The 12,891-nt window shown below is 36.5% G+C and overlaps 1 protein-coding gene across 1 annotated transcript in view; it reads right to left on the bottom strand.

Moving 5' to 3' along the window:
* TENM2 (teneurin transmembrane protein 2) overlaps window positions 1-12,891 on the bottom strand; it is a 600,962-nt gene that overhangs the window by 265,266 nt on the left and 322,805 nt on the right. Inside the window, exon 5 of the mRNA XM_051631239.1 lies at window positions 9,349-9,432. Within this exon, the coding sequence (XP_051487199.1) occupies window positions 9,349-9,432 (84 nt within the window). The remainder of the gene's footprint in view (window positions 1-9,348; window positions 9,433-12,891) is intronic.

The following is a 12,891-nucleotide window of genomic DNA, read 5'->3' as shown; positions in this document are numbered from 1 at the left end:
TATGTAAAGATGGCTAGGAAAAGATATCCAGACTCAACTTCTCTCATATTTTGCTGTTCAAAGTTTAAGAGACACATATATGGTTACTCAAAGTGTTCTTTTGAAGAACATTATTACTTGAAGAGTTCTTTTTCTATTTTTATGCAGTAGGAATCTTGTAGAAAACTTGGTTTTGCGTTTGTTTGCTTCTGGGTTTGTTTTTTTTAGTGGTTCTGTTTGGTTTTATTTTTTTCCTGTTGTTGTTGTTCTTTGGGTTTTGTTTGGTTTGTGGTTCGTTGTTTGTTTGTTTTTTTCAAGACAACCTCCACAGCTAATGAAAGTATTTCAGGAAACACCAGTAAAAGGTTGAAGAAAGCAAACTATATCTTCCAGATGAAATTTAGAAAACAAATACCTTTAAAAAGATACGGTAAATCTTTTCAATTTTCTGAAATGGATCATATTCTACGTTTGCATCTGTTGAGCTCCAAGGGATAAAAGAGCAAAATTAAAAGGACTTCTTCCTCTCTGGATATGAAAGGCCTCTCTGCTTGGCCCAAACAAAAAAACCCTAACTGAAATGTAAGAGTTTATGAAAATACCAGTTCTTCTCTACCTTCATTTTCAAAAAATGTATTGATGTAACCAAAGATAAACCAATATCTGCAACTGATAAAAGTGCAATTACCAGTTGCCAGTAAGAGCAGAAAGGGTGCTTGTAGAAACAAACAGATTTTGAACACACATCTACAGTCCTGTTGATGCAGGCACATGCTGCACTATCCATCACACTTTGGGAATCAGGTTTAAACATATTTCTAGCCTGCTTATGTTAACACCAAGAGACTTAAACTTGAGCAGTATAAATTTATGGCACACATGGGAAAAATAAAAGGAGAGTAGGTCACTATGTCAAGAGAAGCAGTGCAGTGGTCTGCCCTTTACTACTGTCTTGGGGAATCCCTGGTGCATTGAGCAGGGTACTTCTGAAAGTAACAGCACCTTAATGATGAGTTTCATAGCAGTCCTCACAGAAAACAGCTAACAGCAAAGGACATGTATGTCGGGGGAAAAATAGCCCATCATGTATCTTTTAAACATATATAATATGTAAAAATAAAAGCTTGCTATATAATCTTGTGCTTACATACCTCCTCAACACGAGATTAATGCCTCCTCAGCAAGGAATTTTAATAACTCCTTGTGTCAACAGGGCTTGGAATAAACAATCCCAATCCTTATTTAGTTTATTTTTGACAGGTTTGTGGAAACACATTAAAAACATGTTATTAAAAACACTGCACAGTTTCCCGGAGGTTGAACACATTCTACATTCCAGTGGTCTGTCTACCCAGTTTATAATTCTAAAGTTAGGTAATAATGTTTTCACTAAATTCTGACTAAAACTAATCTTAGCTGGCTAACTCATTGCAAATGAGAAGTCTCTGCAACACACTCTAGGGCGAAAGACAAAAAGGCACATTTCAGAAATTACAATTTGTCAAGGTCAACAATGTAACAGAAAAGGAATGTTAAGAGATGAAACTTTCTAGGGATGTTGAAAAAGTCCAAGTACCTAATAACCATCCAATTCTTTTGGAAAAACTTGTATTTAACATGAATTCCAGGAACTCTCACTTAGAATTCCCATCTCTGGTTGAGATTTTTTTTTTTTTTAAAGTATGACTACTGATAGATATATTTCTGTAGTGAGAACAATGAAGGGCAAAAAGAGGGGATTTCTGAATGCTAATCTGATTGTCACGTAAAATAATGGTCAGAAGCATGACCTGGTCAAGGAGCCAAACTTAGAACTCCATTTATATTAATTAAAATCAGACCAAGGAATTCAGCTAAGTACACGTATTTAATGTTGAAATTTTAAAAAATAAAATCTATATTAATTTGACAAGGAAAAGAGAGGTAGAAGCCTTTTGTAATTATGATTTTATAATTTAATGATTATGATTATTATCTTATTAAAATCTACATTTTCTAAGAAAACAGTTTAAAATTTACTTAGAAAGCTAAAAGCCTCAAATTCAGTCCTTTCATATTGTTTTAATAAAGCTAAATCATGAAGGCACAATCACATCAGGAAGATTTGAGGCTATAGGAACATCTGTACCACAACAATCTGTACCAACAAACTGATCACAGAACTGTTTCATGTTTTACTTCTTCCGTCCTCCACTTCTTACTCTAAAGAGCTAACCCACTCTGAAGTCCCAGTCAACTGTTGAACTTCATAACTCAAACGCAAAGTTAAGTCCCCACCAAACCAGCTACAAGCTGAGTCTTCCTGCTCATGAATGGTTTCACTAAAAATCCCTGAAAGCAAACAGCAGCAGCTGTTTTTACATAACATTTATTTTTATTGATTTCCAATTCTGTCTGCAGGAATCTCTATATATATTTAGCTTCCCCATGTACACACACACAAGGGATATGTCTGTCCTTTCCCATTAGTTCACATTTAACTTTGAAACAATTCGATTCCTACTGCCACCACAGACTTAGAAGAACTTAACTGAAAAAGCACAGTAAAGGAAAGCAAATACCATTACCATTTTCTTCCTAACAATTAACACTCACAGTACTTTTCGTATTACTACTACTATATTACTTAACCAGCAGTATTAACTAGCACTCTGACTACTATACATGCCTGAAATGACATTATTTCCTGACACAGCAGACTCTGAGCCACCTTAATGCAAGATGGAGCATAGGAGGTCCTACATAAAGGTCAGGAGAACCTTTTCCACTGTGAGGGTGACAGAGCACTGGAACAGGCTGCCCAGAGAGGCTGTGGAGTCTCCTTCTCCAGACACATTCAAAACCTGCCTGAACATGTTCCTGTGTGACCTACACTAGGGGATCCTGCTCCAGCAGGGGGTCTGGACTAGATGATCTTTTGAGGTCCCTTCCAACCCCAACCATTCTGTGATTTGAAAGGAATGTTGGTAACACATACCACAGAAGTGACTTAGAAAATGAAGAAATCAATACATGTCAATCTTATCTATCTTCCTTAGAGAGTCACCTAAGTCTGTCCCTTATTATAATTCTGCCTCTGTTTGCAGCATCTGAATCCTTCAGCCTTTATTACATGTAGCAGCACTACACGGTCACAGCAGTTCTGGTCTTAATTTATTCATGAACTCAACATTGTTGATACAAACACTCAATTTAAGCTACAAAAATGCAGGTGGTACTGAATACTGCCTTAAAGATATAGAGTAATTTTTTTCAGTATTTTTGACAAAAGTAACATTTAATCAGTGTTCAGAAGCCAACCTACAACAAAGCTAGTTCTGACTTGGATCTATGAAATGAAGGAGCCAAACCTCACTGCCAAGAGTAGGAAACAATAAGTTTGACTGCAAGTGCCGTTCTGTTGCTTTTGACAAGGTTTTCTATAAAGAGAATGAGGCCTGACAGTGGCTAAAAGAAGAGATGCCTTTTGTTACTCTGAATATGTCAATCTAGTGACTGAAACAGACACCTGGTACATCAGAACATGTGGCTGTTCAGTTTGTACTGTGTAATAAGCTGTCAGGGAGGCGGCACAACCTGGTTTTGCTCCTGAAAAGAAGCACCAACAGACGCTTCCCGAAATGATGATACCTTGTGAACTCAGTTTTCAAAATCAAAACTCAGGGGCAGCATCTACAGCTAACAGTGAGCATTGCCAGGTATCCTTTGAGTGGACAGAGGAGGGAGAGCAGCAGTGTGGTTTTGCCCTAACAAAGAATAATCTACAGAGCTCAAAGAAGGCTGACAATCTTGCAAGCTTGATAGGTAACAGATTAAGATTTCAAGTATCTGAAGAGACCACCTCATTTCTTTTTCTCTTAGTTGCAGATCATTTAAAGTTTTCCAAAGTACATTCAGTTTCCCACTTTTACATGCTAATTAATAAAATAAAAAAAGGTTTACTTAAAATATTTTGTCAATAAGTTTCAGTAGGCCCTTGTGGGGTCTCCTGGCATTAACATAACCTTCAATATTTTCATTAATAAGGACCAGGTAGTTCAAGCCACGTGGGATCTGAGGCACAGCATTTTCCTACCCCAGACTTTAAGAAACAAACCTTTCATTCTAAATTAAAAAAATGAAATGAGCACAATCACATATGGCAAAGTTCTGAGCACACACAGTACAGCAAAACCTGCCTCTGAAGCATGTTCACTCTACTCAGCTGTCACTCAAAATCTAAACAGCCGTATCAGGATCAAACACTAACTCCTAACGATCCTGTTTAAGGAAGTAAGTTTTGAAGAAGAATTAAAACCTTTTACCCTGTCTGTAAGTCTTACTGACAGAAAAAATACTGTGGAGCGGGTTGGAAATACTGAATTCACTTTTCCCAGTAAGTAAATGGGCACCCAGAAGTGTGCTGTCGAAGTCTCAGCTTTTCACCTCTGCTTATTATCCCCAGCAGATTTCATCCTCCATTTCATTCTCACCTATTATCTACATTTCTACCAAAAAAGTGCCTTCCACTGAGAACCTCTGAACGTGGTTATGCATCATCTGTGTAAAAAAACTTTAATATGGGGAAAAGTTTGCAAGTAACATAGCTCAGATAATTAGCTGTCATCATTTCCTCATTGCTTCTCAATTCTAAAAACATTAAGTAATCAATTTTGTTTTACTTACTATTACAGCATTAGAGACTTTGCCCCAGATGCAGATCCAGTTTGGAGTAAAGCACATTACATTTCCAGCTCGTAAGCCAAACAAAGTGTTTATAAAAGCAAGCTATGGAAATCCTCACTGGGAGACTGGTCAGGCTCCCTCCACTTTTCCACTAGCAGTGGATATTTGAAAATGTAACTTAAGAACTACAGCACTACTATAAAAAAATATGTATAAAACTTATTATTTTCAAATCAGTTTTTCTTGTCTCCCTCCTTACTCAAGTTTCACAGTATACATATGGGTATGAATAAGTAAGGGATCCTTCACCCTAACTTCATGCACAGCAGCTTGAGAAATGTTTCAGATTAACATAAATGATAATTCCCATACATAAGGCTGCCTTTCAGAGAAGTTTCATAATTCCTAAATGCAATGTCTACACAGATCAGGTCAAGTAAAAAGGTCTGTAGTATAAGTAACTTATGCAAATCTGTTTTTCACTGCTAAGGAACATAAGATGACTTCCAATGCTCACTATCTAACATAGTTCCCATTTAGTGCACCTCGCATTTCAATTCTCAATCCAATTTTTAATTCCTATACAGTCTGCAAAGACAAAACTGCAATAAACCAGATTGCTCTTTTTTTTTTCTTTTATCAGAATAATTAACATTAATCACATATTTCTTAGGCACTGCTTTTCTACACATTCATTACTAAAATAACAAATTGAATGCAGTTGGAATTAAGTATTAAAATAACTACAAGTACAGAATTCACCCTTAAATATCTTTCTGTCAATGTTTCCTCAGCAAGCATTCAGGAGGAGGTAGCACAACGCTTCATTTATACTCACTATATGTTTCAGGACTCTCAATGGAAAAAGAAACAGCAATTCCTTTTTAAATTGTTTGTACTACATTTTTTTTCCAGACATAATTTTCTGTTTTATTCTGTATGCCGTTTTACTTGCATAACTTGTCAAAACTCTTTGTGAAACCATAAAAGGAGAATAAGGATTTCCTACCATTAAACAGGCCTTGGTGACAGGAAGGGATTGAACTTGATTTTGCTGGAGATTTTTAAAGTTCTGGACAGAGTCTGAAGTCATGTCACTGTGAAGTCCTTGTTTTTTCACCTACTGGAGAATGAAGTAGCCAAAGGTTTTTCCTAGTTTCCAATCCATGGCCTTAATTTCAGCCTCAAAATTGTAAGATTATATATCCATCCATTCCTCTGGAGATCCAGACATTTGCTTTTTTTGACTTATTAAAATCTACTTATACTGGTAACGGCACAGAGACATAGGATTTAGCAGGGTAAACACAGATTTAACAGCCTAATTGCCTGGGTTGTGCAGAGTGAATCATTATGTTAGTGCCTCTGCAGCAAAATGCTAAATAGGAATTGCCACAACAAAGACTTCTCATTGCTGACTGAGAAGAGAAAGTGTAGGACTCACTGGGGTAATTTGGGAAGAGCTTGCTCTTCAGGGACACAGGAGAGGAAGCTCTAGCACAGGGAAGAAAACATGCCTCAACACAAAACACCATCTTTGAGTGACCAGGGACACCGAGCAATTACATCTTCTCTTACAGCCCTGCCTGGAAGGAAAGACAGCTTCACAGAGCTTCAAAGACACACTCTAGAAAAGTAAACAACTCTGCATATATGTAGAACTTCTTATTGCACAGTATTCAACTGGATCTTGAGATAAACCTCACTATTTTGTTCTGCAGTTGCAATGATGGCACGTCACATTATGCTCCCTTAAATTCTTTCTCCTATGTAAACAAATCTGAAACCAATGCCACATGACACCTGAACCTGCTCTGTTCACAGGCAGGAAGACGTGGACATGATGGAAAAGTAGGCTTGCTTAGACAACTAAGAATGTCATCGTGGAAAAATTTTTGCTTTGGTAAAAGAAAGACAAAATTAAAAGTTTTCCATGACAACCAGGTATTTTGAAAGAATAAATATCCATTTAACATTTGTGATGTAATAATGATTTGGCTCAATATAAAAAACCCAAAAAACCATGGCATCAACATAACTATGTTTTCTAAGTTACTTTTAGTAGTTTAATATTTCCTTCAATTTTATTGTTTTTTTTCCCCAAACTTAGGGTCACGTTTAATTACCAAAAAATGCACCTCCAGCACACAGATGTGACATTAACTATTTCTGAAAAATGGAAAAGCATATCACCAAGCATGAGAATATTATGGATTAAGTCAACACTCGCAGATGACCTTTATTTTGTCACTGCTTGTATTAAAAATTACCACTTATTTCGTCAGTTTCTTTCGGACAGAAGCTCCACGTATAAAGTGGAAAAGCTATTTTGTAAAAGCTGTCATAGAACTCCCTAGAAGATAAGCTCTTGCTTTCATGGGTTCCAGTTTTCTAGGACATCGTGCAATACACAAGAGATTGCTTTGTGTAACTCCAACATGATCAAGTATTTTGCTAGCAGTTCAGTCTTTCAACACACAATCTGTTTTGTTTCTCAAACAAACTTGCAAATTCTTCGGTTCAAAAACCAGTGTGTTCAAGACAAATTCTGTAAGAAGCGTTAAGTCTGCTCCCAAAAGAGACACCTGGTAGAACTGTCAGATTGTTTTCTTCTAGGACCCAATATGCAAGAAAGCTTTATTTCCCCCCATCAGCATTTCCTAAAGTCTTATTTTTTTATCACACACTTTTGGCAATGCGGTTTATATCCTCTGGTTGATTGCTTCTAAATAAAAGAAGTATGTTGCATAAAGAACAATTATAAGACCTGGACCTAGCTACCTAAAGAAATGATTGCTAAAATCCCATCACAAACCATGTAAAAAACCTTCCACAAATGCAAACTCATATAATCCCCAGCAAGACAAACCAACACTGCAAGCAGCAACATGAACTAAATTCCTCACTACTACAATTTAAACTGAATTTTTACAAAATGACCACAGTATACATACACAGTGTTTAATACAGTTTTCAACAAAGTAAAATAACTTACTTTTACCTGAAGGCTACTGGAAATTAGTCTGCCATTGTCACTGTTGATTTTAAATGTCATGCCTTGGAGAAATCATCCTCTTAAATCAAATCCCCACACAACTAGTTACAGTTTGTATATAACCATCAAAAGCACAGGACAAAATCCAATTCATTTTCTTCCAGCACTACGGAAATTTAATTGCTCTACCAAATGCTCTGGTTCCCACTCTTCTAAAACCCATGTAAATAAAATTGTCCTTCCTTATCTCCAGTTGGAAAACACACTGAGCATTCTTGGGCTGCATTAAGTACAACATGGTCACAGATGCTCAGTACTTTCCAGAACTGGATGTAAGAAACAGTCCCAGTATATGCTCAAACACTGAAATCCAAAGAATAATGCCATTCACCAGTTTTTACCAACAATCAGGCAATTACAGAAAGAATTATACCTGAAAATCGAATAGGGGGTGATGAGAAAACCTTGTTTTATGACAATGGCTCTCTGTTAAGCAAGCAGAGTACTATTACTGATTAGGGCCCTAATGCAGCAAAGCATTTACTGAAGTGCTTAAATGAAAAGCCCAAATGGAAAAATACCTTTCATGGATGTACTAGGTCATGGTTGTAATGGAAGAAAAGAATGAAATAGCAAAATGTGTCTTTCATCTCATAAGGCTGCCAAATACAAGGCAAAAACTGCAGTGCTGAGGAGAAAAGATCTTACAAAAAAGATCCCCACTAAATTAACAAGGGCACATACTGATACTACAGTTAGTATAAATGTACATATCCAGTGAATGAAAACTACTTTTTTAATTCAAGAAACATCAAGAGGAAGATGTCACTGAATCATAAGCTCTGTGTTAAAATTCCCAAAGGTGTCTTTGGATTTATATTACTACAGCTTGTAAATTTTTTCATTGGCTAAAAAGTACATTGCAATCTTTTTTCCAAACATCTTCTTCCTAAAGGAGTCTTGCTCTCAGGGAAACAAAAGGTTGGTGTGTACGTGGGGAGTAGTGGTAATTGTCTAGCAAATGAGATGATTCCCCACAAAAGCAAAAAACCCCAACAAAATCCCAACTGCTTTGCACAGCTCCCAAGACAGAAAATTGCAGCGTCATACCAAGTGTGACTGGCTGAATCTGAAACTCTTAGATAAAAAACCTGAAATCCAGACTAAAGACTTACAAAGCTATTACTACATCTTTCATTGGAACATCAGATCTAAGAATCACTGCAGAAACATGTTTCACATGCAAGCTTTAACCCACGGGATAAAGTAAACTAATTGCCTTTGTGAAAATACTGCTAGATACAGGTATCATATTGTTTTTAAACTGTGTCTAGGTGTACCCAGATCCGACACCTCTTCCATGTCTTAGCTGCCTTTCTCTCCATGCAATGAGCCCTGTCCTGTGAAGTAACATCAGCTCAGGGAAAACCACCCAGTGAAGACTTAGAATAAAACCCCACCCTCAGTTCAATCACATCAGCAAGGCAATACTCAACAGTGAAATAGAAATAAGTAGTCACAAGAGATCAGGTTTATTCAACAGAATACAAACACCCAGGCAGAAAAAGACAAACACATACACACACAAATCCACAATACATAACAAGCAGAACAGAAACAGGACTAGTTTAATCATTGCTAAGCCCACAAATTCTAAGCTAGGTTCTAAATTCACAAGGAATACAGTTTAAGCAAGATAAAAACCTTACGTATTAGAGAGTTCTTTGTCTCAGCCAGCTGCTGCCAGCTTGTCTGTCTGTCTTTCAATTTCTCAGAAAGGTGTGTGTGAAAATCTAAATGAAATAAAACAAATACATTTTAGAGAAGGCTCTTTTCCTCTTTTTCTTCCATTCCATTCACCTTTGGTGTAATACAGCCAATAGACTGTTTCACCTCCTCCCACCCAAAGCATTCCTGAATAACAATAAAAAAAACATTACTCATTATTATCTAGAGATTAAGAATTATTTTATCTTGTTATCAAAGGCATATAAAGAAGGTATATTGAGTAACAGTAATAATGGTGAAATCTTGCTTTGCAGGAGGTACATATATCCATTATCAGTATCATTAACCACAAAAAGGACAGAGTACATGAAAATGTGGCATGTGTCAGTCCATGAGACTTTCCATACAGGCTGCACAGTAGGTATTTAAGATCATACTACCTTATTTTCAGTGTATTGACTGTTACTCCTATAGCCAACTATCATTACATCCTTCTAAAATAAAATTTTTATTACCTAAAACCAGAGTCTTAAGATACATGTGGAAAATGGACACTTTCAGCTGTAATAAATCATTTTGCACATGGTTATTGCAGCAGCATGACAACTTCCACATGGACTGTCAACATAACCAGGCTGATTCTGCTGCTTCTGAACCAGACATGAAGAAGAAAAACTGCAACATTGCAGTTTTAGACATTCCAGCTTTAGACAGATTTTAATATACACCTATACATTTCTTTGTCTTTAAAAGTCCTTTGACTTAAGCAGAAAACAGGTGGGGTTTTTTAGTTGTACAACTAATTCAAACATACATGGATTTTGAAAACATTAAGTAATTAGAGAGTCTTACATTTGAAAAACACAATCAATTGAAAATTGTTATTGAATTTCACAGTAACAACACAATTTTCAGATGTAGTAAATAGGAAACCTAAATACTATTTTTATGTAATTAAAATAATTTCCTAGCACAAACCAGTAAGACAAGAAGCCTAATACTTAATGCATGGTTACTTCAATTCTTGTTCTTCATGGCCTTTAAAGGCTTCACTGGGAAATCATTGTACTTGGTACATCTCAGGTTTATATCCTTAATACTTTTAATAAGATAATACTTTAGTCCTGCACTCAAGACTCACCAGAATCAACAAAGAAAATGTGTGTGTGCCACAGTAATTCATTACATGCAAAGAAAAAAAGGCAACGCATTAACAATTAAAGACACAAAAACAATAAGCTGACCAAAACAAAAGAAAATAAACCACTTTGCTTTCTAAAGATGGAAGACAACACATTAGCTATTTGTTAAGATGCCAAATATTTTGGAACTAGAATTCCTGCAACAGAAATAATGAGAAATAGTGACAGCTTCTGAGTTTTACATTGTTAGCTTTGGGGGTAAAAAATAGTTTTAAGGGACAACACAAACCAGACAGAGTGTATTAGAGTGGCTAAACATTCCCTTGCCACACATGAAAGCCAAGTGACTAGACGTAACTTTCAGGCATTTTGACTCACGTCATCTTAGTTCAATTTTACTTTGATGATACAGACTTTTGATTTAAATGTAACGAAGTACACCAAGAGATTTTCAGCAATGCTAAATGGAAAGTTAATGTTAAGACCAACATGCAAGTGAAGCAAAGACACGTGAAGTGTGAAGCACGACTATCAATATAAAACTAAATTTTAAAAAAATCATTGCAAATGTCTTCATTTTGGCATTAACAACAACTTTCCCAAAAATATAATACTAGAAGTTGATTACTTATTTTGGTATTTTAAAACTCGGAGAAATTAAATATAAGTAATCATATGCATACACAGAAATATGTTAAGAACGAAGTAATAAAATTGTTTCACCAAGTTTTGTTTGGCTTTCTTTTCCTTTGTTTTGTGAAAATGTAACCAAATTATTCAATACGGTGCAGGTCTTCTGTGGTACTAACAACTAAATTAAGCAATTTTACTCGTTTGCAATTTGACAGTTTCTGCTATATCACACCCTAATTTTTGAAATCCTTACTGCCTCTACTTTTAATAAAAGTTTTGTTTAATTTCTCTTTCAAGAGGAAAGAACAAAATTAATCAATCAACAGTTTATCTGCTGACGTTTTATCACATTACCCTTTATGCTTGTGCATGTTACTGAATCTGCTGTTTACTCTTTTTACTTGTCTGTGGCCACCTTGGGATGGTTGGTCCTTGCAATTGATAGAGATGAGGACAACTAACTGCTCCCTCAAGGAAGTTAAGCTGTCCCTCTTTTTGATGTGAAACATCTAAAACTAATGGCTAAAACAAATTTCAAGCTCTGCTTCTCCAACAATTAAAAAAAGGAATGAATAATTTAAATGTTGAGACACTTAAAAACTGTCATCTGAAGGGAAGTCTCCATGGGTATTGCTTTCCTTTGACACTCATAGGGAGTTAAACCTAATTGCATTTAGGGTTATCTCTAGCCGCTAGACTCAGAATCCAATAACCTCATGAGGATTATTGTTCTAACTAATCTACTTATTAGGCTTATATTCAGGTTTATTCAGAGTAATGAATTTTGCAATTATCACACAGGAAAGAAAGGACTATGACCTACAATCTTTGGCCTTGACAAAAATTAGGAAAAAAAAAAATCTTCTGTAAGTTAATCTCTAGATCGTTAATTTTAGTCCTTATCAGAAACCAAACTTCACATCTGGAAAAGGTAAAACCTCTGAAAATTTATTGTGCTTTCCTCTTATACATTCCTCTGAAACACAGTGCCCTAGTTCCCAGAGGTCTGTGTGCTCCTACAGAGCCCGACAAAGAGCTCTGCTTTCTGTACGTTACTTTCAAAGATGAATGAATAGCAGTTTTCAACCTGCTGTCTCCAGTCCCAGCTTAAGTTAGCAATCAGTGCTGATGCAGCTGATTTGAAATAATAATACAGACACTGGTAGCACTTTCTGAAAACTGAAAGAACAATTCCTAAGCTGATCTCCTGGGAGATAGATGATGTTCAGGAGTAGCTGCTTGTCTTCTGCACAGTATGCAGAAAACTCTTTTTTTCCTTCTTTCCCCACAGCAGCCTTTTCAGAAACAGATATTCTGCTTCTGCCATTTTGCTACTCTTTAAAAAATATCTATTTCCCTTCACACCCCAACAGACAAGGCCTGGCACCGATGAGGTGCACACATGGTCTTGCTGCTGAACAGAAAGGCTGGCAAGGCCAGGTTGGAACTACCCTCCCAGTGTGGTTCCCCTCTCTGACTGTGCCACCAGACAGGCAGAGGTCCTGCTCAGCAGGGTCCCAACTCACAGCACTCTAAGGTCTCCTGGGACATGTCCTTCTCACAGCAGAGGCTCATCACCAAACATGGTGTGGTTTTTCATTTAAGCTTCCTCTTTTGAGCTGGCCTGATGAGGACTCATAACTGTTACCTGTGCATGAACAAACATCACTCCTATCTCTTCTCTCTCTCACTTGAATATTCCATAGGCCCTAAAACACCCTGCATGCTTCTGACAGTGTAGCTCATTAC

This window comes from Apus apus, chromosome 13 (assembly GCF_020740795.1).
Source record: "Apus apus isolate bApuApu2 chromosome 13, bApuApu2.pri.cur, whole genome shotgun sequence".
Classification (NCBI taxonomy): domain Eukaryota; kingdom Metazoa; phylum Chordata; class Aves; order Apodiformes; family Apodidae; genus Apus; species Apus apus.
Note: the sequence above shows the minus strand (reverse complement) of the source record. Positions and strands in the feature narration are given on the sequence as shown.